The 22,312-nt window shown below is 43.6% G+C and overlaps 1 protein-coding gene across 1 annotated transcript in view; it reads right to left on the bottom strand.

The window, feature by feature from the left end:
- Positions 1-308: 308 nt before the first annotated feature.
- The window catches only part of VSTM2B (V-set and transmembrane domain containing 2B), a 45,595-nt gene continuing 23,591 nt past the window's right edge, over positions 309-22,312 (bottom strand). Inside the window, exons 2-6 of the mRNA XM_062586766.1 lie at positions 21,419-21,915; positions 20,375-20,559; positions 18,780-18,809; positions 17,127-17,520; positions 309-795 (exon numbers count right to left, since the gene is read on the bottom strand). Of these exons, the coding sequence (XP_062442750.1) occupies positions 707-795; positions 17,127-17,520; positions 18,780-18,809; positions 20,375-20,559; positions 21,419-21,491 (771 nt within the window). The 5' untranslated portion in view covers positions 21,492-21,915 and the 3' untranslated portion in view covers positions 309-706. The remainder of the gene's footprint in view (positions 796-17,126; positions 17,521-18,779; positions 18,810-20,374; positions 20,560-21,418; positions 21,916-22,312) is intronic.

The raw sequence follows: 22,312 nt of genomic DNA, 5'->3' as shown, positions 1-22,312 counted from the left end.
GCTCTGTTCTGTGAAGAGTCAGGTAATGGACATGGCCAAGAATCCTTCTCTCAGTGCATCAGAACTCAGGGAAATCCAAACATATCTCTGAAAACTTTATTTCAAAATCTTTTTATTCAACTGTTATTCAGCAATATACAATACAGTTTATAAACAAATGTCTTACCTTATTTCCAATCTTTATTTAAAAATAAATATTATTGACAGTGAATATTAATTATGGTAAGATGTGCCTTTTTAATTATAATGTCTCAAAAAGAAATAATTTAATTAAAAAAGAAAAAGGAAATCCAAAAAAAACTAAGCACAATAACCTACTAAAAATATTTCCTTTCTTAGGAAGGGCTTTGACCCAACATTTTTACATATTGTCATAAAGATAACTGCTCAACAGTTCGTGCAAAATGAAGAGTCAGATGAAAGGTTTAGAAAAGAAAAAAATATTACATTAAAATAGAGAAATCAGGAGTGCCATGCACAAAGCAGGGCATTACATCATAGAGTCTGGAAACTAAATGCATTATTTTGTGTTTTACTTTTTGTGACATCCCCAAAAATATGTTTTTCCCCCCATTTAGAATTTTTCATGCTTCTGTCAGTCTCTCTGTCCATCTTTAAAACAGTAGGTATTTTTGTCAAAGGTTTTGCTCTGTTTTTAAATAGGTTCCTTTTTGTTTGGCTGAGGAGTAGCTGAGGATGTAGTCCATCAGTGGTTTACTAATAAAGCTACAAGCTTATGCAGTATTAACAGGAACATATATAGGAGTGGGTCTGTAGCATAAATAGGTACTGTACCTAAAAAAGAAAGAGACAGGGAGAGAAGAAGATTTTAATTTTTTTATCTTTTCCAATATAGAAGATTAAATGCAGAAGAAAAATATAGGAAGATTTATTTTTACCACTCCAGAGCCAGTGGTCAAAAAGCTTAATTTTAATAGTAAAACAGCATCCTCAAGCTATCCACCTCAAACAGCTTTCTCTTCATTCCTCCCCCTCTCAAGTCTAACTCCACTTAGGTCATTTCAATATGCATTACTAATGGTATGCCTAAACTTATCTTCCACCAAGTTACCAGCAATTGAGATTTCTATAAATACACCTTAATCTGGTATATAGTTTCTTGAGAAATGACAGGTATCAACCACCCATTACTTTAAAAGGAAATGACAAATCCTGTGGCTGCACTGCTTGATTAACAGGACATGAACCCATTTCATTTGGAATGGGAACAGCAAGACCTTGACATCATCTTTACCTTTTATAGGAAAGAGTAGAACTTTAATTTAAATATATACATAGAAGCTATAGAAAACAGAAGTCAGATGCAAAACACATCTGTTTTGATCGCACCATCCAAATGGAAGGAGGGCAAGATTGCTCCCATTCATACGAAGCAAGGTTAAATGGCAGAACATAGGGCTGCACAGATACCTATGTATGTGCTAACCTGGGAAAGCAGACAGAGCAGGGCTGTCTCGGTGCAGCTTCCCTCAGATCCTGTTACACCAGTGGGCAGGGACGGATTCTGATGCCCTGGTTCACAGTCAAATGCAGCATCAGCACTCAGATGGCAATCAACAGGGCTGTCCCCACCACACGCCTAGTGCCATGAAAGCTCAAGGGCTGCTTTCCTCTCTTTAATAAGTCACTTTTATTCTGCTGGGCAAGGGTGGGAATAGCCCCCTTCCTGCTGAAAAGCTCTGCTGCCTTGTGCAGTATGTAGCGTAGCTGCAAGGCAAGCAATTAATTGCCCTTCACCGCCGGAAGCCCTGCTGTGCCCACACAAATGAGGCTGCATTTGTCTGCACAGTCAGCTGCTAAGTCTGAACTACCAGTTGATGACACCCTTCCGAACCTACCAAATGCAGTAGTTTGTTTTCACATTACAGTGTTGGTGACAACTGCACAAAGAACTGCACATCTCTTCCACTTGGCTGTGGAATACTTATCATGGGAGCAAACAGAAAAGTGAGACAGCAGCCTGACCCTGACATTTCAGGTGGAGTTCACTGGGGCACCAGAAGATAGATTTCACTCGTGTTGTTTGTAGACTGAATACCCTACATACAGGAGTAATAACAGACAGAATACTGAGAGCCACCCGGTTATCAATGCCCCAAATACGGGAAGTCAACTCAGGAAAGTTAAAAAAGTTTAGTGCGTCTCTGAAAAAGAGACCGCTTCTATTTAGGGAAACTAACTCCAGGCACCCTAATGTGAATCCTTTAGTCTTGGTCTTTAGGAGATAGGAATCTCTCTCAGCTATGGCATGATCAGAGGAAATACTTTGAAAAGTTCTTCTGTAAATCACTGTTCTCAATGTTCAGGCTGCCTCATAACCCATATATGCCTCACCAGCAAAGCTGGAGTATTATTATCTAATAACAAAAATACTTCATAGTAATGTGCTGTGTGACTGGGGAACCTGAGCAATGTCCCCATGGTGTGTTATCTCAGATTCCTTAGCCTGTGTGGCGATTATTTAGTTAAGGTTTTAATTAAATCCTTGCATGCACACATACACGCACGAGGCTAACCACCTATTTAGCAACAGTAGGATGTTAAAAGAAATACAGTTAAAAAAAGAAAAACATTAACAAACAGTTTACTCAGGCAGCTAAAGGAGTAATTATTTTAATTCTTGTAAAAAGGTATTAGAGATGTGTACAAGAAAGAGCACAACAGATGCTGAAGCTCAGGTTTCAGGGCAGCAGATGGAACAGAGGATAACCAGACCCAAACCCCATGCTGCTCAGAGAGGCCACAAAGCAGCAGCTCACAAGCTGGGCCTGCCATCATTACTCAGAGAGCAAGCACGCAGAGGGAGATGGACTCCTGAACGCAGCAAGTTAGTCTTGCACAGCTAAGAGACATGAGGACCATCTGCCCTTCTACATCTGCGGGCAGGACAGGCAATCTCTGCTCTTCCACTGAGAGAAAGTGTGAAGACAGCAGAAGCCTAGTGCTGATGGCAACACTGCCAGCCTTCCCAACCCCTGTAACGGCATCAGAGGGCTAGAAGCTGCTAGAGCCATTCCGTAGACTTGGTGAGCTCACCCCTCCGTGGATCCCGCGCACTTGGAAAGGAACCCAACTGCTGCAATGCTGCTGGGATGGCAGGGATGTCCTTTGGCAACAATCTCCCCCAGCAGGCTGGCAGGAAACACAGGTGGTGAGCCAGCCATGCACTTGTCCTAAGCAAACAAACCTGCTCCAAGTCCTGCAGATCTTGAGCTCTTGAGCTCTGATAGCTGCTGCACCAACAGCGCTGCTGTTACCAGGCACAAGACCTTATTCTTCCTTCCCCACATTTCTTACATCTGTTCTTTGTTGTAAACAAAACACTTACTGAGGCAATGGAAGCTGAGATATGAGTAACAAATCTCTTTGGAGATCTTTGGGTTCTCCAGAAAAGAGGGCAGATAATGACGCAAAAGGAGCCTTTCCAATTTCATTTTTAAATAATTCTCCGTGTTTTATAACCTTAAAATCCTCTACCTATCAGGCTTCAGACTTGCCACAGACAACAGGATCAAAGAATTTTGGCAGGCAAGATGAAATTTAGTTCAGCAACAAAAAGAGCAGAGCACCCAGATAAAGTATTCTGATGCACTGATGGACCCAGATGGGTTTTACATACTGTAACTCAAAGGAATTTCCTTTATTCCAGGACATCACTCAAGCAGAACACAGCACCCAACAAACATGCCATGTAATACTAAGTCTCCAGGGCACAGCACTGTCCTAATGACATTGCCTGCAATGACATTTATGTTTTGCAATGCATGCATGGGCCGATTTGCACAGTCCTCTGACAGGACTCTGCTGGGCTCAACAATCCCTCTGAACCCTTTGAGTTAGATCAAAGATGCTCAGTCTCTTGCAAGTCAAGTCCACTGCTGCACCCATCACCAAGCTCAGTTCAGATTGGTCGTAGTCCAGAGTACAAGGTAGTTACGTGATCTGCTCCACATATCAGGCGTTTAGAGAATGTGAATGTTGTTCAGTCTCCTTATTTTTCTCTTAAGCATACACAGTCATTTCACAAATATATTCTATTCTATAGTATTAGCAAGGATAACACTCTTAAACCACATTCACTTGCACCAGAGACAGAAAACAATTTGCTGACGGGAAAGGCTAGAAAAGTCAACAGTAAAACCCCATTTTATGTCTGTCTTCGAGTCTAACATGCTGTATGATATCTGAAGGTACACTGTTTATTCATACACTGCAATCACTGAGACAAGATCCGTAATTCCAGTTAATATATCACTATTTCCAAGCTGTCAGATGGCTCTTCTTACTTCCAGGACATGCCACAGCTGTGAACTCAGCCTCAGGTTAGCCTCCAGATCCCATCACACCCTCCCTCCATTCCCCTGTGACAGCAAGGCACAGTCCAATAGGAGCCCATGCTCCTGGCAGCTGCACAGAATTTCCAGGTGCCAAATTTCTGCCAGCTCCACACCTGCACATCACTAAGGTGAAGATCTCTGTTCCTATTTTTAATGGAAAGCAATGTTAGTCTCAGCTACGTGCAGCAGCAGTGTTCCTTCTTCCCAACATCATTCCTATGGCAATTTTATGTACCAGCTTAGTTTAAATCTCAATGTAGAATTGTGAATTAAAATAACAGTCTGGAGTTTTTGTCTTTTCCTCTTAATGAATTTGCCATATTTTTACTATATCCTCTATCTTCTTAATTCTGTAGCAGAACTTGAGATCAGAGTCTGTTAGAAGAATTTCAGCAATAATGGTAAAACAGCTTTCTAGAATTTATTTTAAAACAATTATTCATATTGAACATGAAATGAAAGCTTCTCTTTTCGTATCAATTCAATGATCTAGTCTAATACTGTTCTGGCAGTAGAAGCAAATACAAAGAATTTCCTAATTCTCTTCCCTCAGAGCATAAGTGGACCATATATATAACTTCCATTAATTGCTCTCTGCTTAGTTAACCATTTTCATTATGTGTAATATTGTTTAGAAACAAGCTGGACTAAAGTGTCAGAATGTGGTCTTGATCATTGGGATCTGGACATGAGACTTGACCCAGATTTGAGAACAGAGAGTTACTATCCAGAGTTTAAATCAGGAATACATAGTTTTTTGCAAAATACAGACACTTGGAAGAAAACAGTTCATTTATGTTTTGAGTATTCATTTGATAGTTTGTTATTGTAAGTTTATTTATCACTCACAGATTTAAAATTTTGTTTCTGTATTATCCCTATGTATGTGGCTTAATGGGAAAATTTACCACTAAATAAAACAGTAACGAATTACTCTGTTCACATACAGTGAATTGCTGCTTGACATCACTCATCTTTCTTTTGAATTTACAACATAATGTTTTACCGTAGTTGTCTACTTAATAATTTGTTTTGCACTGTATTCAAAGCTTGACGTATAACAGTTTATCCAATTGAAAACAATCATTAACTAACCAACTGACTTGTTACACATGGAAAAAATGAGATTCTTCTACCAGCCATATTTAACTAGTAACCATAAATACAGTTTCCAGCAGTTTCCTGTTCTTTTTCCTAGAAAGAATCTCCCAAGTCCTTTGCTCTCCCTAAGATGGTGACAGAACACAGCAATACTAATAATACAAAGTTGAAAGACATTAAGTCTCTTTTCCATGATGAAGTAACATCTAAAATTTGACCTCCAATTCACAATGGAATTGCAACACTGGCTGGCAACAACACAAGACATTTCTGTGTATTGCCTTTTATGCTGCGACACTGTTAATCTCCATCTGCTTCCTTACAGACCAACATCCAATTAAAGCTCTCAAACCTCGCATTTCATCAAGAGGTCAGGGACTGAACCAGAAACATTAGGCTGTGCTTGGAAAAACTACACCTGCTATTTTATATCCGTGGAAAAATAGATTTTTATATGGGCAGTTGGTCAGGGATCATTTCAGGCAATAAGGTCCCAGATAAAACAAATTCTCTCTCACTGACTTAAATTTGGAGCACTTCCATTGAATTGAATAGCATTTCCCAAACTTCAGATCTAAGAGTTTCTTAGAAGTTTTTTAATTAAAAAGACACCATTACTAAAGTCACTATACACTTACTAGAAGAGATAGTAAGCTATACCATGTTAGAATTACTCCACAGTTCAAGACATGTTTTTTAAAAGCTGCATCTATCCTTATTCCATTCTTAAATACATACCACAATCCCCACACAAACCATTTTGCTATCATCATTTTTAATCCACCACTTGCAGTTGGTGCCTTAACCTTCCTAATCATCATCAAGTGTTGCTTCTCCAGGATGGCACACGAAAGTGTCAGAGCCTGTGTTAACTTTAGCACGCTCTCCAGCTAAACCCTAGGACACGTAGTATGTAACCCTAGCATGTAAAATGAGATGTTCTTTTTAAAAAGAAAGATATGGAACTATAGAAATCCATGCAAAAATACTGAACTATACTGTCTCCATTGCTCCTAGCTTTTGACTAGTTGTGGAACAGTCCTGTGTTCATGCCTAGGCAGAAGAGTACGGCAGAACTAGAAACAGCTCCAAAGCTCCTTTCGCTGTTGCTAATTTTGGTAATGGTGACTTCCTGCATATTTGTAAAGGATCTGCTCATGACTGAGCCTAGAAGGCACGAAGAAGGAACAAAATTAGCTTTCTACCCACTACATAGTTTTAAGCATGAATGGCTTCAGTTTTGGAACAGCCTTCCATAACTCATCTTTAAAAAGCATTTCACGTAAGTCAGCATATGCACTGCTACAAAATCATGCAGGTAGAAACTAATGATCCCCCTCTCTTCTTTCACGAATGTCACTGAGGTCTTTTAGAATACCAGTAAACCTTTTATTGCAGTTAAGTAAAACTATCAGAATTCCCCTCCACATCCTGCTTATCTAAAAAAACCCAAACTTCTTATTTCTTACCCATCGTGTAGCCTCAAACTCTCCACCAAACAGAAACCAGTTTTATTGGCTTGAAACACTAGTAGTTTTGTAAACTGTGTCATCATTTTAGACCTTTCAATTATGGCTAAGTTTCATGTTTTGCTTTCTTTTGCTCTTAAGACATCCATTGCTATGTTAAAAACAAATAGCCAAAAATACTCTGTAACAAGGGTAACTGAAAGCAACTCCTATCCTAATTTTGGAAATTCAAAAGATTTTAATATTTCAAACAAGACTCGTATTCTCACTTCCAAAACCAAAATGTTCTGACACTTTGCTCACAGCTGTACCTACGTATGTGCTGGGCTGCACTAAAGTCACTGAACGTGGAGGTGACATGGAAAGTAAAGCCTGATAATTCTATATAGACTGTATTTCCAGCACAGGTAGAAAAGTAAGTGTATTTCTTTGTGAAATAAATGCAATTCTTTGTAGCAGCCTGGTTTTAATATTAATTATTCTTTATGTTACATCTAAAAATCCCATCTCAGATAAAAGACTTTGGTACTTTGGTGGTAACTCATAGCAAGACTAACAGAATGCATGGGAATTGTACCATTTTGAGAGGCACAGTACTACTGTTAAGGTGATCAGCTGAATCTTGTTTTATTTAGACACGCAGCATCTTCTAGCTCCATGATCATTCCTGCTTACATGTTTAACCTCCAATTTGAGAGGGAAAAAAACCAACATGGCTAACCTCTCTTGAATACCTTCCAGGCCCTGTTTTAGCATGTACTATGAAAAACGGGTCATGTACATGATACAGTTATGGACATATTAGAAAACGAGGGAACTGGATGGCAAGGAGAGGGAAGGGTAGTCATGCAAGGAAATGATGTGGAAAGACAAGTTACTTTCTCATATATGCTAATAAAAAAAAAGATCCCTTCTTTAGTGTTGACTTTGTAAAGTAGTGCAGTGCTTTGCTGGAAGTCAATCTGAGTGCCTGTGGGACAGGACAGATGTGGGAACTGGTAGAGATGTGGAGCTGAGTGTATGTTCCTTAAAGCATTTGCAATTATCAAAGTGAATTTCTGATCACATTAGAGCTCATTTCAACTGAGTTTAATTAAGGCCAAGCTATTCTCAAAATATTAGGCTTGACAATCCCTTCCAAACATGCATACGGTACACAGATCAGTCAGCTGCTCCATTATCCTCTATGGAGGCTTTTCCCTATTCTCCTACATCATCTGAATATTATTAGAAATAAGCTACAGGATTAGATGGACAATTGATCTGATACAGTTTGACAGTTGATATGGCTCTTGCATCTTTTTTTAATTAATACACAGCTACTAACAAACTAAAGGAAAGCTACGTTAATGAATTTGGTTAATTTATGGAAGTGCTATCAGGCAAAGAGCAAGATATATTTTTACTTTACCAGGTTACCCCCAAAATATGCAAATTCATTGTCAATAGGCTGGTAAAAGTTTGCCTCTCACTAAAATTGCAAGTACCACCACAGAACACAGGGAATAGTTGGTGTATTTCCCCCCAGTATAACCATTTCCCCTTGAGGTAGACAAAGATTTACCCGGCAGTCTTACAGAAAACTTAACCCCACTTCTTTTCAACACCACACTTGACTCTGAAAATTGCCACACTGAGTCAAGAGTTCTATCCAGAAAGCCCTACAGAACAGCAGCTGAGCCAGTTAGCACTGAGTCTGGCCCCTGAGCAGCTGCCATTTGCAAAGGTGTCAACTGGAAACAGTCAGTCAAACCATCCAACTATTCCATGTGTCCACTCTTGGAGACATTAAGGAAGAGCTATAAGAAAACACCATCTGCAACTAATTTATAATAAGCTCCAATAGGAAACACTATGATAGACAATGTCAGGGTAGAAGAGGAGCATGTGTCCTGAATACACAAAGTCAGTCATTTATTCTATATAGATTATACAGCTAAAATACTTTCCTATTGGTCTGAATTTAAACAAACTAATAACTTCCCTCTTTTGAGGCCTGCAGTTGGCCTTTACTTTGTAGCGCACTGACATCAACAAATTTCTGATTTGGTATTACTGATTTGATCTATCCTCAGTGGGAAGTAAAGACTTCAGCTACCTAATTAAAGAGATCCAAAACATCCTACTCGATTTGTTTCATTTCTAGAATTTTCTGGAATCCTGTAATATAGAACTAACCTAACAAAAAAAGAAAAAAAAAATCAAGCACCACTAGTTTACTCAACAGTTGAATAACAGAAGATGCAAAAAAATCTTTGTATTGAGATTTGGCAAAAAATAATTTTGAACTTATACAGAAAAATACATAACTACATTAGTGATAGTTAAGGCATTAAATGAGCATCTAGCCCTACATATCCTTTTTCAGCACTACTCTGTGAGCAATTCCACAGTATATTGCTAAATACAAATCCCAAAATCACAACTCAAATTATCCAAATCATGAGGCAGATTAAAAATACAGATATTGGGGTTTCAGTTGCTGAGCTTTTTCCACTGAGCCTGGGCCATATTCTCAAATTTTCTATTATAAGCAGGAGAACTAAAAAGCCATGTCACAAAGCAAGCAAGCTTGATACTAACATGATCACACAATGCCAGAAGCTGACACTTTAAGAATATACTTGCAATAAAACTCAAACTAGGTGGAAACACAGATTTCACAATAGGTAGATGTGATACAACTTGTAAATATTTGCAACCCAGAAAAAAAACAAGACACTATAGCTCTCACTTAACTGTTTTTTTTGAGTATTTTCAACTTCATTAGGATTAGCAGGGAGCTCCAAATATAGTTTTAATTATCATTCCAAACAGAATTACTGAAGTTAAGTAGACCTAAGCATAGATTATCTACAAATTTCTTGAAAAATAACCCTATCTTATCTATACTTAAAGAGCAGGTCTAAGTGCATTAGCAGAACACATGATACTACAAAGAAAAATGCCATATTGAGAGCAGGTGCTTGAAAAAAGTAGAGCCTGTGACTTGTAGGAGAAAAAAAAAGAGAGATCACCTTCTTGTTATAACCAAACAGGGACATTTTGCAAACATAAAATACACTCCACCACCACTCTTTCTAGTGACTAATTTCTGCAAGGTATTATTTAACTAAAGACACTGCCATAACCAACACCCATGTGATGCTAAACTTTTTGGAATTCGAAAACTGTGGACATGGGATATTCCTTAGTGTCCTCTTTATATAAGAGGACTCCTGCTCCCTTGAATGAGAAGGGCTCAGATTAAAACACCAATTAGGTCAGATCAGATTTTACATTTTATAAAGTAGCAAAATAGTTCTAGTTGTACACCAGCTTCATGAACTCTATACATGACCAATATGATGGCAGACAAGATGATGTTTGGACAAGAAGTCCATTACAGGACTTATTAATTGTGCTCTGCCTCAGTGAGAAGTTAGAAGCTATTCACAGCACACAGAACAAGGATGTTCTGCTTCCCAAAATATGATACAGCCAATATTACAGCAGCTACTTGACATCATAACTAAGCTTTGCTTCTGCAGCTTCCTTCTCCAGCTGTGGCACAATGACCTGCATGCAGTGCAGCCCCACTGGCTTCTCCACAGAGCACAGCTGCTGTTCTGCCAAACTGCTCTTTCCTGCTAACAAAATTGCCTCCCAACTGATAACAGCTTAGCAATACAAAATACTTGGTTGTTAACCACTGTTGTGAACAAATAATACCATTCTGCTGACAACCCCATTTTTTCCAATACAAATCTGCTTGAATTGTTTATTATTGACATATGGTACTGCTGTGCTATTATCTAATTTTAAAAAGACATAGTAAACAGACATTGTGAATCTGACAGTACTTTTACTGCTTCAGCAAAGCTAAATTAAAACCCTAAACAAACTCATCTTAATAATAATATAGTCCTGTCGGACTCTCAAGTAAAGAAAAAAAACACCTTTTTCAAAGGATTACTTTTAAGATTCACTTCCTAGCAGATCCCTGCTTTTCAACTACAGACCCCAACTATACTATCCTTCTTGAAGCAACTACCATTAAGACCTCATTTACATTTGTTACAACAGAGCTAAGACTACTAAGTATACCACTTAAAATATTAAAGAATTATAGGAATTATAAAATATTAAGAAATTGTAGATTACTACAACATAGTTCAAGTCCGAGTTTATACATCTGAACACTGAGTAAGTATATTGGATGTACTGAATATATAACAATTATCTGCCTCTCTTGCAAAATATACACACTGTAAGTTAGCCAGTACTGCAATTAAGGACCCATTTTCCAAAGCATCTATTGAAATTGTACCAAAGAAACAGCAGTATACATTATATTCCCACACTAAATACAGTGTTTGTTCATGCAAGACGACACTCAGCCTCCCAAATACAAGTTTCTATTTTTCACTCACGAATTAATTATTTTGTATGAAAATCCAGCCTAAGTTTAGGTATGACTTTCCACTTGGAAAACCTCTTTCATTGCTTTCAATGATTTTTATTATTATTTTTTTTAATAACATGACAATATTAAAGAAGTTCAAACAATACTCAGATTTCTTCAAGGACACTGCACAGGCTTTAATAGGTTTGTATGGTTCTGTCTGTCCTCCAGGGAACAAACAAGAACAGCTAAATGGAGTTTGGTCAAATAAACTGCATTTCCACAATATAAAGACACCCTTGCACAGCTTTTTTCTGCCCTAGCTAATGAGGTGATATGGAACTGCAGTTGGTACTTTTGTCCAGTTCAAGATTTAATGCATACTACATGCACACAGAAGAAGATATTTGACCTCATTTGTCCTCAAATAGACTAATTTGCCTAGATTTTAAAGTGTTAGTGATGTGTATTTAATGAGAATTCTTTTTGCATGTTTATTATCCAGTGACATTTAGGGAGTCATCTTGGTAATTCAGTTATGGCCTGTATGTCTTGCTACAGTATTTAATGTAAAAGAAAACATGATGTGACCCAGGTCATTTCATATTTAACTAACAATAAAATATAAGTTCATACATGATCTCACAAAAAGCACAGGTGGAGTGGAATAGACCCCGACATCAGATGGAAAGGCGAGAACCTAAGCTGAACAACGCATCAGAGGGATCTTCCTTTTCTACTTTCTGAAACGTTTGTGTATCAAATATGTATTAGTTCCACTGGCTGTTTCTCAGGCTGGCATGCATCAAGTTATTCAAATTCTGACAAAGCCAGGAGAACCCTAGATCCAAACTATATCTTACCTACTGTTAGTTTGAAATTCAGCTCATAGCCAGTCCAAACAGAGGCCTTTCAACATGCCACAGCTTGTTATACTCATTAGAGCATGTTCACTTGCTTTCCTGCCTCTTACACTCAAAAAAATACTTTCAGCTTCTCAGTTCCTGCAGCAGGGCTAATATTCTCCCACACAGTCTACTGCCTCAGTGCAGGCTGCGAAAGCTCAACTTTATGCAAGCATCACAAGGAGCTGCATGTGCACAAGGACTGCAGAATTAAGACTAGAATGCTTTATTATCTGAGGCTCTATAGCCCACAGATGGACTTCCTTCTACAGCAAACATAAAAGGCTTTACAGGGGAAAAATTGGGGTTTAGGTGTGAAGACTTATTTTCTTCCTCACTGTAGACACTTCATCTCTGCATACTGCACGCATTCCTCCTGTCCTTCACAGAGCACTCTATGTATAATGAATCAGAATCTCTCATTTCATACTGCTCTTTCTATTTCATTTAAAGCTTTCACTGCAGAGTTTTGTGGCTAAAGATCAAATAGAAGGGAATCTGGAAGGTGCAATGTCTGATCCTTACTCACTTCAGAAACTAAAACTTCAGAAACTAAAATTGCTCCCAAGTCAATACACAGACACTCATTTTGGACACTATTTGATAAAATACACTCAACTGTCTCCTAGAAGGTCAGTACAAAGATACTTGTTTGTTACTTCATCTATCAGGTGATAAAGTTAGTCTCACAACTACAACACTGAATTGAAATGCGAGAGCTTTGGATTTAAATTTTCGACATTATTTCACTGCCCCTTGTTATATTCTTAACAAAATTGGTCATTGTTCCTCCTACCATCTGTCTGTTTTGTCCTTTTGGACTATGGTCGTTTAGGGACAGAGATATTCTCAAACTTCTGTGTCTTGCTCATTGGTGCCCCTATGCCCCTATTACCCTCTCCACTACCCCTATTACCACATCAAAACTAGGAACACTTCTGATCATGTTAGCGTTATATGAACTCTCACTTGCTCACACTGAATTTCTTCCTCCATCAATAAATTCAGTTTGAGTATAATGCCTTGAATTGAATGCAAATATTATTTTCATTTAGAGCCTTGCCAACAGTTCCTCCTTCTCCAACTGTATTAATGATCTTCGCAACAAAACTTGGCCTCTTTGCAGTCCAGGTAATATGTTTTCAATTTTCACTTTGGGTAATTTACCTTAATGGCAGACAAGCAGCAATGATCTCTTTGAATCTCATGAAAACACAACATTGAATACAGCAGTTTAGATATTACAGATAAATATTAGCTATTCAAAATAGATGACTGACACATCAGACAAATTTTGTCATATTGTGTATGTTCACTTACGTACTACGACGTTGCTTATAAATTTGTATCAAATACTATTTCAGATTACATGTCCCTAACTATGCATTTTCAATTTATAACTGGTTTGTCAGATGGAACCGTATGCTCTTTAGAGAATCTGAATGGCAGACGTTTATTTTAGTAAGCTCATATTTCAGTTCAACTGTAAGATGCAAAGAATCACATTTTCCCACTGCATGTGTGACTAGGACTCCAACAAGAGCCCTGCAGGCACATCTGAAAGCAGCAGCTGATCTATAATCTCATTTATTGGAACACAGTACACTGAAACCCTATCTTACAATGCTGAACATATTGGGAAGATTTCTACTGCAAAGAAAATATGATTAGATCTCAATTAAAGACAGTGGCTAGCATCATGCCATCAGCTTTCAGGCAGAGTTCTCCAGTGTAACAGGGGAGGGTATTTTGTAATAGCTGACGGCAAATCAGCTTTTGAGCACATTTTGAGTGGAATCCGCATTTGGGTGCATTTCTGCTTTTATACAAAGGAAACATTCCCCAGTACAATGAAAAGCTTACAAATCCTCAATGCTTCACAGTAAATGTATTATTCCCCCTCCCCTTTTTAAAGTATTTATCTATGTGTGTTTTACAAAGCTCAGCATACTAAACATATGTTATTGTACATATATATTATTCATATACCAACACAGGTTTGGGTCTTGCAGTTTTGTGCACCTTATATGGGCAATGACTTGGTTTGATCTGATGTCCCCACTCTGTGAAAAAAGTCAGCTATGACACTGCCATTAAGAGATGGACACAGAACAGGGCTTCTAATTTAAAACAGGAAAAAGAGGAATAATCATGTTTCATAAGGAGATCGCATTCTTTACAGAGAAAATTAATCACTGAACCTAAAATAAAGATCGTAAGTTTAAAGTACATTTGAAAAATATTGAAGCTAAATGATGACTTTTTAAGAAATCTTAAAGCAAGTTTAGCACTTGTCCAAGAAAATATCAGAATGACAGCACTGTAGATCACAGTATGCTATTTCTTTGCAAAAGCAGGCAATATCACTACATGTTCTAGTCACACAGACTTCCGTATTAGTACTTACGCATGTGCCTTCATTCTATGTATGGAGGGACAATACTTCTACGGAGAGATAAAGCTCATTTCTTGTTGCTACACCAAGCTGCCTTACTCTGCTTCAAACCGTGTGGCACAGCGTCTCTAAAGTTCACTGGTCACTGGGGCTGTGACAGCAACCACCTGCCTGCTTCACAGAAGCTACCAAAGGGCTATCTTGTGGTAACAGCTTTTGGTCTAGAAGGCATCTGAATCAAAAACTTAGGAGGGCCAAGACTTCACAGGCTGCTGATCTGAGCAGTCCTGTCACTGACCTTTCACTATAAAGTACTTAAAGACAGCTCCAAACTGTCACATATTTGCAAACTACAATGGACTAAAGAAGAAATCTGTTATACAGGGAGTCTTGATTCAAGCAGAGTAAAAAGACATCTTCACAGAGGAGAGCATGAAAGAATACAAGATGTGTTGCCTTCCTTCTATTCATATGAAAGCAGCTGCTGTGTTATACCTTATTAAGCATTATGAACAAGAGTCTCAAGCTCTTCATATAGCAACTTTATGCCTGAAAGGTAACTGCCACAGAGTGGCAGTGTTTACTGATACCAGTGTGCACAAGCCAGATGTCACAGCAGGAAATTTTGGTTTAGCCCATTTCGTAGCCCTCTAAGGAGCAGTCTCCACCTGGAAATCCCCAAAATATAGTTTGCTGAACTCAAGTATCTTGTTCACTGATTTACATCACTCCGTTATCTTATCTTCATAGCTTGCTGCGATGCTTACACTTTATTTTCAGAATTTAATCTAGCCTGAAAAATGATGCAGCAGTGACAAACCAAACCACAGAAACGTTAAAAATTAGGATAGACAGCAGTTTAGATGATCTGGGCAGGAGGTCTTGTCCTAACAGACATATCTGCCGTGCTCTCCTGGCTGCACAAACTTGCATCCATCTGTGACGATGGAACTGAGCCCACTACAATTCCATCGTACTGTTTCTAGTTCATACGCACTGTGTAAGCTTTGGATTCAGTAGACAGGCTGCATAGTACTATGAATCCTAAATATAACTTCTGTTGTCTGTACAAACAACATTGCAGAACTTCTCATTGTGGAAGAGTGGACAGAAGAAAGCATGAAAACAATTACTAACTCTAGACTCCGAAGAGGACAATAGATCCTTTCATCAGAAAAAGGACAGGACATAAGCATCACAATGTTCAGTTTAATTTCTAGTAGTCAAAAAAAAATGAACTTTTGAATGTTCCCACAGACACCTGCAATTAATTATACCTCAGTAACTACCACTTTGTCTTTCATTAGACAACGATTAACACACATTTTATACTCCTAAGAATGGTATGATGTAAAACTTAGTTTTCACATGTGCCTCCACATGAGAAAGAACTGAAGTCTTCAGAAAACAGTGACAAGCAGTAGCCAGAGAAAATAAAGCATCTGAAGAACATCACTGTTTCACAGTGAGCTACATGCAACTGATTTCCATTACTGTGAACCCCAAACTGCAAACATTTGTTTGAGTGTAAGAACAGGTTATCAGAAAGAAGTGTGAATATTCCTGCATGAGGATTATGAACCTGCTTCAGAAGGCTCTCAGCTGTGAGGTGAGCCAAGGCCTTTCCCTAAGCACAGTCAACAGCATATGATTGCTTCCCTTCCATAGAAATCTTGGCACAGTCACTTGTTTGACATTAGTTAAGTACCACCAGCCAAGAGAAGACCTAAATCCCGCAACAACAGCACTGAATGCCTTTCGATACTCTTACAACGTAGAATTTTAGAACTCTGTGTTCTTTGCACTAGATTCCACTGCTGTGGATTAAAATAAAGATTTACAATGGTCTTGTATAGGCAATCCATAATTTAGTCATGATGCATTACTAACTTTTTCTTAAAGCAGTATTAATTTAACTCAGACAGCAGTAGTATAATATTTACCATTTGCAAATTATTAAATAGAGTAGTATTTCCAACTTTTGTAATGCCAATACTTAAAAATGTGGAGCTCATTACACAACAATTAACATTTTGGAGTTCTCCAAACCTGTATCCTGCTCTGTACGGAGCACAGAGATCAGCTTGTGCACAGAGATCAGCTTGTATAACCACTTGCTGATTTAAATTCTCTGCAGAACAATCATGACATTTTGCTTACTTCAGGTTGCAACTCTCTTAAAAATACCACGTTTGAAAAGCTGCGAAAAGGGCTCTGGAAGTGAGGCACCGTGTAGCTTCCACCCACGGAAACGAAGCTGGCGCCGATCCCCCCACCAGGAAGGTTTCTCTGCGCCCCTTCCCCCTTCCTCCCCCAGCTGCGAGGCAAGGCAGCCTCTAACACTTCAGCTGTCTGGATGATTTCGGCGTATTTGCTCACACGCCTAAGCACAGTTATCTCGTTTCAGCACTGCAGCCGTAATTTCCTCCGCGGCAGATCGGGCTGTCCGCGCTCGTTTTCCGTTCGCACACCCCATCGCCGCGACGAGCGCCCGCCGCGCCGCGCCCGCCCTACCTGACCCGTGCTGCTGACGGAGGATGGCGGCCTGCCCCGGCGGCGGCGAGGCCGAGGCGGCGGCCCTGGTCCTTGCCGTGGCGGTGGGGGCGGCGGCGGGCCCCGCCTCGGCAGGCGGCGGGCGCTTGTTGGCGGCGGGCTGCGGCGTGGGCCGGGCGACGGGGCCGTGCCGGCGCGGGGCCGCGCCGCTCTGGATGTGCGACACCGCCTCGGCCGCCTGCACGTCGGGCGGCGCGAAGCGCGAGAGGACGCGCAGCAGCGCCTGGGCCTTATGCTCCTGCGTCTCGTCGTCGCTGTAGTCCGCCACGCGGCACTCGTACACGCCCTCGTCCTGCCGCCGCACCCCCGACAGCCGCAGCCGGTGCGAGATGTCGTTGCCCTGGACGCGAACCGTCTGCAAGAAACGGCAGAGCCCCGGCGCCGCCTCAGTAACGGCCGCGCCCTAACGGCCGACTCCCCCCCCCCCCCCCCGTAACGGTCGCTCCCTAACGGCCGACCCCCCCACCCCCCCCGTAACGGCCGCTCCCTAACGGCCGACCCCCCCACCCCCCCCGTAACGGCCGCTCCCTAACGGCCGATTCCCCCACTCCTCCTCCCCACCGCGTAACGGCCGCGCCCTAACGGCCGACTCCCCCGCTCCCCCCCCGTAACGGCCGCTCCCTAACGGCCGATTCCCCCACTCCTCCTCCCCACCGCGTAACGGCCGCGCCCTAACGGCCGACTCCCCCCCCCCCCCCCCCCCGTAACGGCCGACTCCCCCCCCCCCCCCCCCCGTAACGGCCGCTCCCTAACGGCCGATTCCCCCACTCCTCCTCCCCACCGCGTAACGGCCGCGCCCTAACGGCCGACTCCCCCGCTCCCCCCCCCGTAACGGCCGCTCCCTAACGGCCGATTCCCCCACTCCTCCTCCCCACCGCGTAACGCCCGCTCCCTAACAGCCGCTCCCTCGCAGCCCTGCCGCAGGCACACCGACTCCAAACTAATTCCCGCCCATAACTAAGTGCCCTGCGCAGTCAAACCCCGAACCTGAGGTTCATGCTCCCCTTCGGGGTCTCAAGTGACGATCTCCCATCAACACCAGTCACCGACACCCCAACACCGTCGCCCCCCACCCAAGCTCCTGCGGCGGGTGCTCGGCTGAAGCAACTCCTCCTCCTGCTCTCAGCAGCCCCAAGCACCTCTTCCCAGCCTTGGCCTTGGCTCACCTCCCTAACACGCCATGCCCCATCCTGCACGACCCTGCGTCGCTGCTGGCACCCAGCCTGCTCCCAGGCCGGCGCCTCGGAAACACCCAGCGCCCCAGGGTCCCCTCTTGGGGACGGCCCTCTGCCTCGCCTCCGCTCAGCCTGGTGGCAGGGAAGCGGCTCCCGAGCTGAACCACCATCTTTTGCAAACGCGAGTGCAAGGCAAACCTCAGCTCCTCTGGATTTGCAAGGACTGAGACATGACTGCTAAATCAGCACCAGATGGTCACATTTTGACTGAGCCACCACACACCAAGGCGGGGGAAATGTGCCATGCTCCCACTGCGCTGCAGGAGCTGGGCTGCCCCCGAGGCTGGCTAAGATCGTGCGTGGAGAAGCAGGGGGGGTACAGTAAATCCAACGTGTATGGGAAGACATGTGTGCACCACCCAGCTTGAGCTGCACTTACGCTGATTTTAGTTGCATCCTTATTTGTTACCTAAAAGAACAGAAAAGGAAAGATATCAGACTCAGCCCTGCAATCACCGCGGCCTGGTGCTCGTCTGCCTGCTGCCTCCCCAGGTGCAGGGAGCAGGGCACAGGTGGATGCAACTTGCACAATGTCCCATTCACCTGCGTGGGGCCGTGGGGGAGCTTCCTTGCCCTTTGGGACAGCAGCTAACTGCTCTTTAACTGGCGCGATTGCTCTGCCAAAGCTTAACTGAGCTTCTGCAGCGTTAACAGAAGAAAGAAGTGTTGCTTTAGCCAAGGATACAAACAATAGGCAAAGAAATGCTTGGATGTTGCTCGTATTCAGTGATGAACAGTGGGAAAGAAGCTTTAAAAAGTGGCATTAGCAAAGCACTGAAGTGCTTGGGCAGGCCACATCCTGCACTGCTCAGGGTAAAGCTATGGTCCTGAAACATCCTGGGAGCAGGTATTGCTCATCAGGGTTCGGACTTGATTAGTTTTTCTGTCTACAGCCAACTATTGTAAAACTATGTGATGCAGCAGATCTCACTGATGCGCCTCCCCTAGGGAGACGGTCATCATTCCCCAGGCAAGCCCTGTCATCGTTTATTTTGAACGCAACTCACGGCTTTTTTATAAGGTTAAAGAAGACATTTAAATCCAAGCAATTTATTTCCCTGTCTGACAATTGACTTACACTTTCCCCAGCTAGGCGGCATCGCATTAACTCAGTGTCTATATGCTTTGCATCTCTATTTGAGCGCTGCAGGAAAACAAGCCTGCCACAGAGATGGGATCTGGCACAGGCGTTAGAGGCTCCTGCCGGGAGCATCCTGCAGGCTGGGTGGCTGGAGGTGACATGGTCTTGGCTGCAAGAAGACACGTCCGGTAGCTCCCACTTTACGGCCCTGCTCGGCCCCCGAGGGGGGGTCTTGCACCGAGGGGGAAGCTGCAGAATAAACTGGCGAGTCAGGGAAACGCAGCTGGAAAAAAATAAGGATAGCGCCTGCCCTCAAGGCTGGCTGCTTTTTAGGGGGAGGGGAGAGAACATGCAAGATTTAACTCAGCTTCATGCATTTTAATTACTATATCTGACTGTGCTAAAACGTCCTGCAGAGCTCCAGCTATGGACGCAAGTGTGCACCAGCTCTCCAGGAACCTGTGGGTTACACACTGATACATTTGTAATGTATCAACGGAGAGGGGTGTATACCTTACTCCTTTAGCGGCTTTAGTAGTGAGCAGTCTCTCCCACATTTCACCGTGATTCCTAGCTCACTGGTTTTCGCTTATCCCCACTTTATAATGGTTATTTTTGACCGCCTCTCTGGATCCTCATGGCCCATCTTGCAGGGGGATATTTATCGCTTTCTATTTACAACCCTTAAAGCGTTGTTGTTTTTTCCCGGGGTGATTTAGCCGCCGTTCACTCCGGTTCTAGGGAGGGTCCGGGAAGCTTTGCGAGTCCACCCAACTCACCGGCGCCTCGCAGGAGAGGCGCCTCTCCTCTGCGGGCATTGCTGGGCTTATTTTAATCACTCGCCGAGCATGTTGCACGCAATGAATATGTACGTTTCCATGGCACTTCGTTACCTTGCTCCTGCTGCCAGGGACACTGATGGCTAATTCGTGTGCAAGTTCTCTGGCTGGTTCTTTAAGGTACCACCACTGGATTTCCAAGGAGTAAGAGGTGGATCCGCTGGCTCGAAAAGCACAAGGCATCTCAATATCATCTCCCTCCCTAACAGTCACATCTTTGGGAACTTCAGTAAAGGTAGCTGAGAGGAGAAGACAGAATTACAAGGGCTGGTTAATGGGAGAGATTAAAAGACAAGATCGGTCCTTTTCAGTGCAATCTGAGCTGCTTTAACTCAAAGGCTAAATGCTGACTGCGACACGACTTTCTCGCCTTTCGGTGACACAGAATAAGCTGAGCATCCAGGACTGTGCACCTCCGGAGAGCAAGGATGAGCCAGGTCCTCCTTCCACCCTACAGCCAGCTGCCGCGGCTCCAGCGGAGAGGAAAAGTTTGAAGAGGATCTTAAAAACCCTCCTCCTCCTGAGAAAGCCCTGGCAGCATATAAGGACACTAGCGTTCCCCCTCCCCCATCAGTGTCCCTTCTCCCGCAAGCCCCGGCGTGCGGAGTCGTCGGGCTGGGCGCAGCCTGCACCTGCATGCGCGAAGGCCGGGTGCCAGCTGCTCCCGCAGCCCCTGCTCTGCAGCAGGGTGCAGGGCGCTCACACCCTGCGAGTTCGGCCGGCTAACCCCACCACGAACATCTGCAGCTACAACAGTGCAACCTTGTTTGCAAAAAAGCCCTCCCTGGGCTGCACTCCCTGCCCCCAGCCATAAAACACTTCCACAGGAAGAAGTGCCAGCGGGAAAGGGATTTAGGCATCACCAGTAATTTTCGATAGAAGCGAAGCTGGTAGGGGTCAGATCCAAACCCGCAGCACAGACTACGGCTAGCACAGATGTTGGGGACACAGGGAACACCTTATCGAGTCAAACCCCGGGCGACAGACTCCCCCGCCGCCCGGCAATTCCCACTTGGCAGAACTTGATAAACATCCCTTGTGCAAGTTCTGCTTGCAGTGGCTATTTGCTATGGCGAGAGGCAAAAGTTTGCTACTTACCGTTCACAACGAACAGCAGAGGTGCCTTGAACATCAGGTAACAAAGGGCGCAGAACAGCCCTCGATTTTCCATTTCATATATGTAGACTTCAGAGTGAAGGGCAAGCGGAGAACCGAGAGTGCTCACAGAACAGCTAAGAATTCGTCAATCCCATGGCAAGCGGCGGACATGTGTCTTTGACACGGGTCCAGGGTTAGCACTCTTTCCAAAAAAGCCAAAGCCACCCGACTAACCTTTGTTTGTGGGGAAGCAAACACAAAATCCACAGCCAGCTGCTCAAATTCGCTGTCAGGTGGAAGCGACGTTCCTGAGAATTAAGCAATAAATCTCGGCTCGGCTCTTCTCTCCGCCACTCGCCTCCGCTCACCAGCGAGCACCATTCAACTTCCCTGCGCCGAACAGCCTTCCTCGGAGTCCCGAAGCGAGGCAGCGGCGCCGGGCTCCTCTCCAAGCCCCATCACAGTGACAAGTCCGGGCTCGGCTCTGCGGGGAAGCTCTAAGGAGGCAGCGCGGATTACTCCCTGCGCTCCGGAGCCGGGGCGCGATCGATACCCCCGCTCGCGGCCGGGGCTTTCCCTCCCCGCGCTGCGGACGGCCCCAGCGAGGAGGCGCCTCGGCGCGCCCGGCCCGGCCCGGCCCGGCCCCGCCGCTCCCCGCGCCGCCGCCTCGCTGCGCCCTCCCGCCGCGCCGCGCCGCGCCGCTGCGCGCCCCGCCCCGCCCGCAGCCCGAGGGCTCCGCGGTACCCCGCGCAGCGGCCGCGCTCCTTCTTGCTGTCGTTCGTTTGGCCGGGGAAAATTGATTATTCAGGTGGCGCGGGTGTCTTTCACGCTGCTCAGTCTCTTTGGCGCTCTTTAATTACCACTCCTGCTCTTTAAAGGCTTTAGCCTGAAAGT

The sequence above is a fragment of the Rhea pennata genome, chromosome 13, assembly GCF_028389875.1.
Source record: "Rhea pennata isolate bPtePen1 chromosome 13, bPtePen1.pri, whole genome shotgun sequence".
Lineage (NCBI taxonomy): Eukaryota > Metazoa > Chordata > Aves > Rheiformes > Rheidae > Rhea > Rhea pennata.
This window is presented reverse-complemented; position numbering and strand designations above follow the sequence as displayed.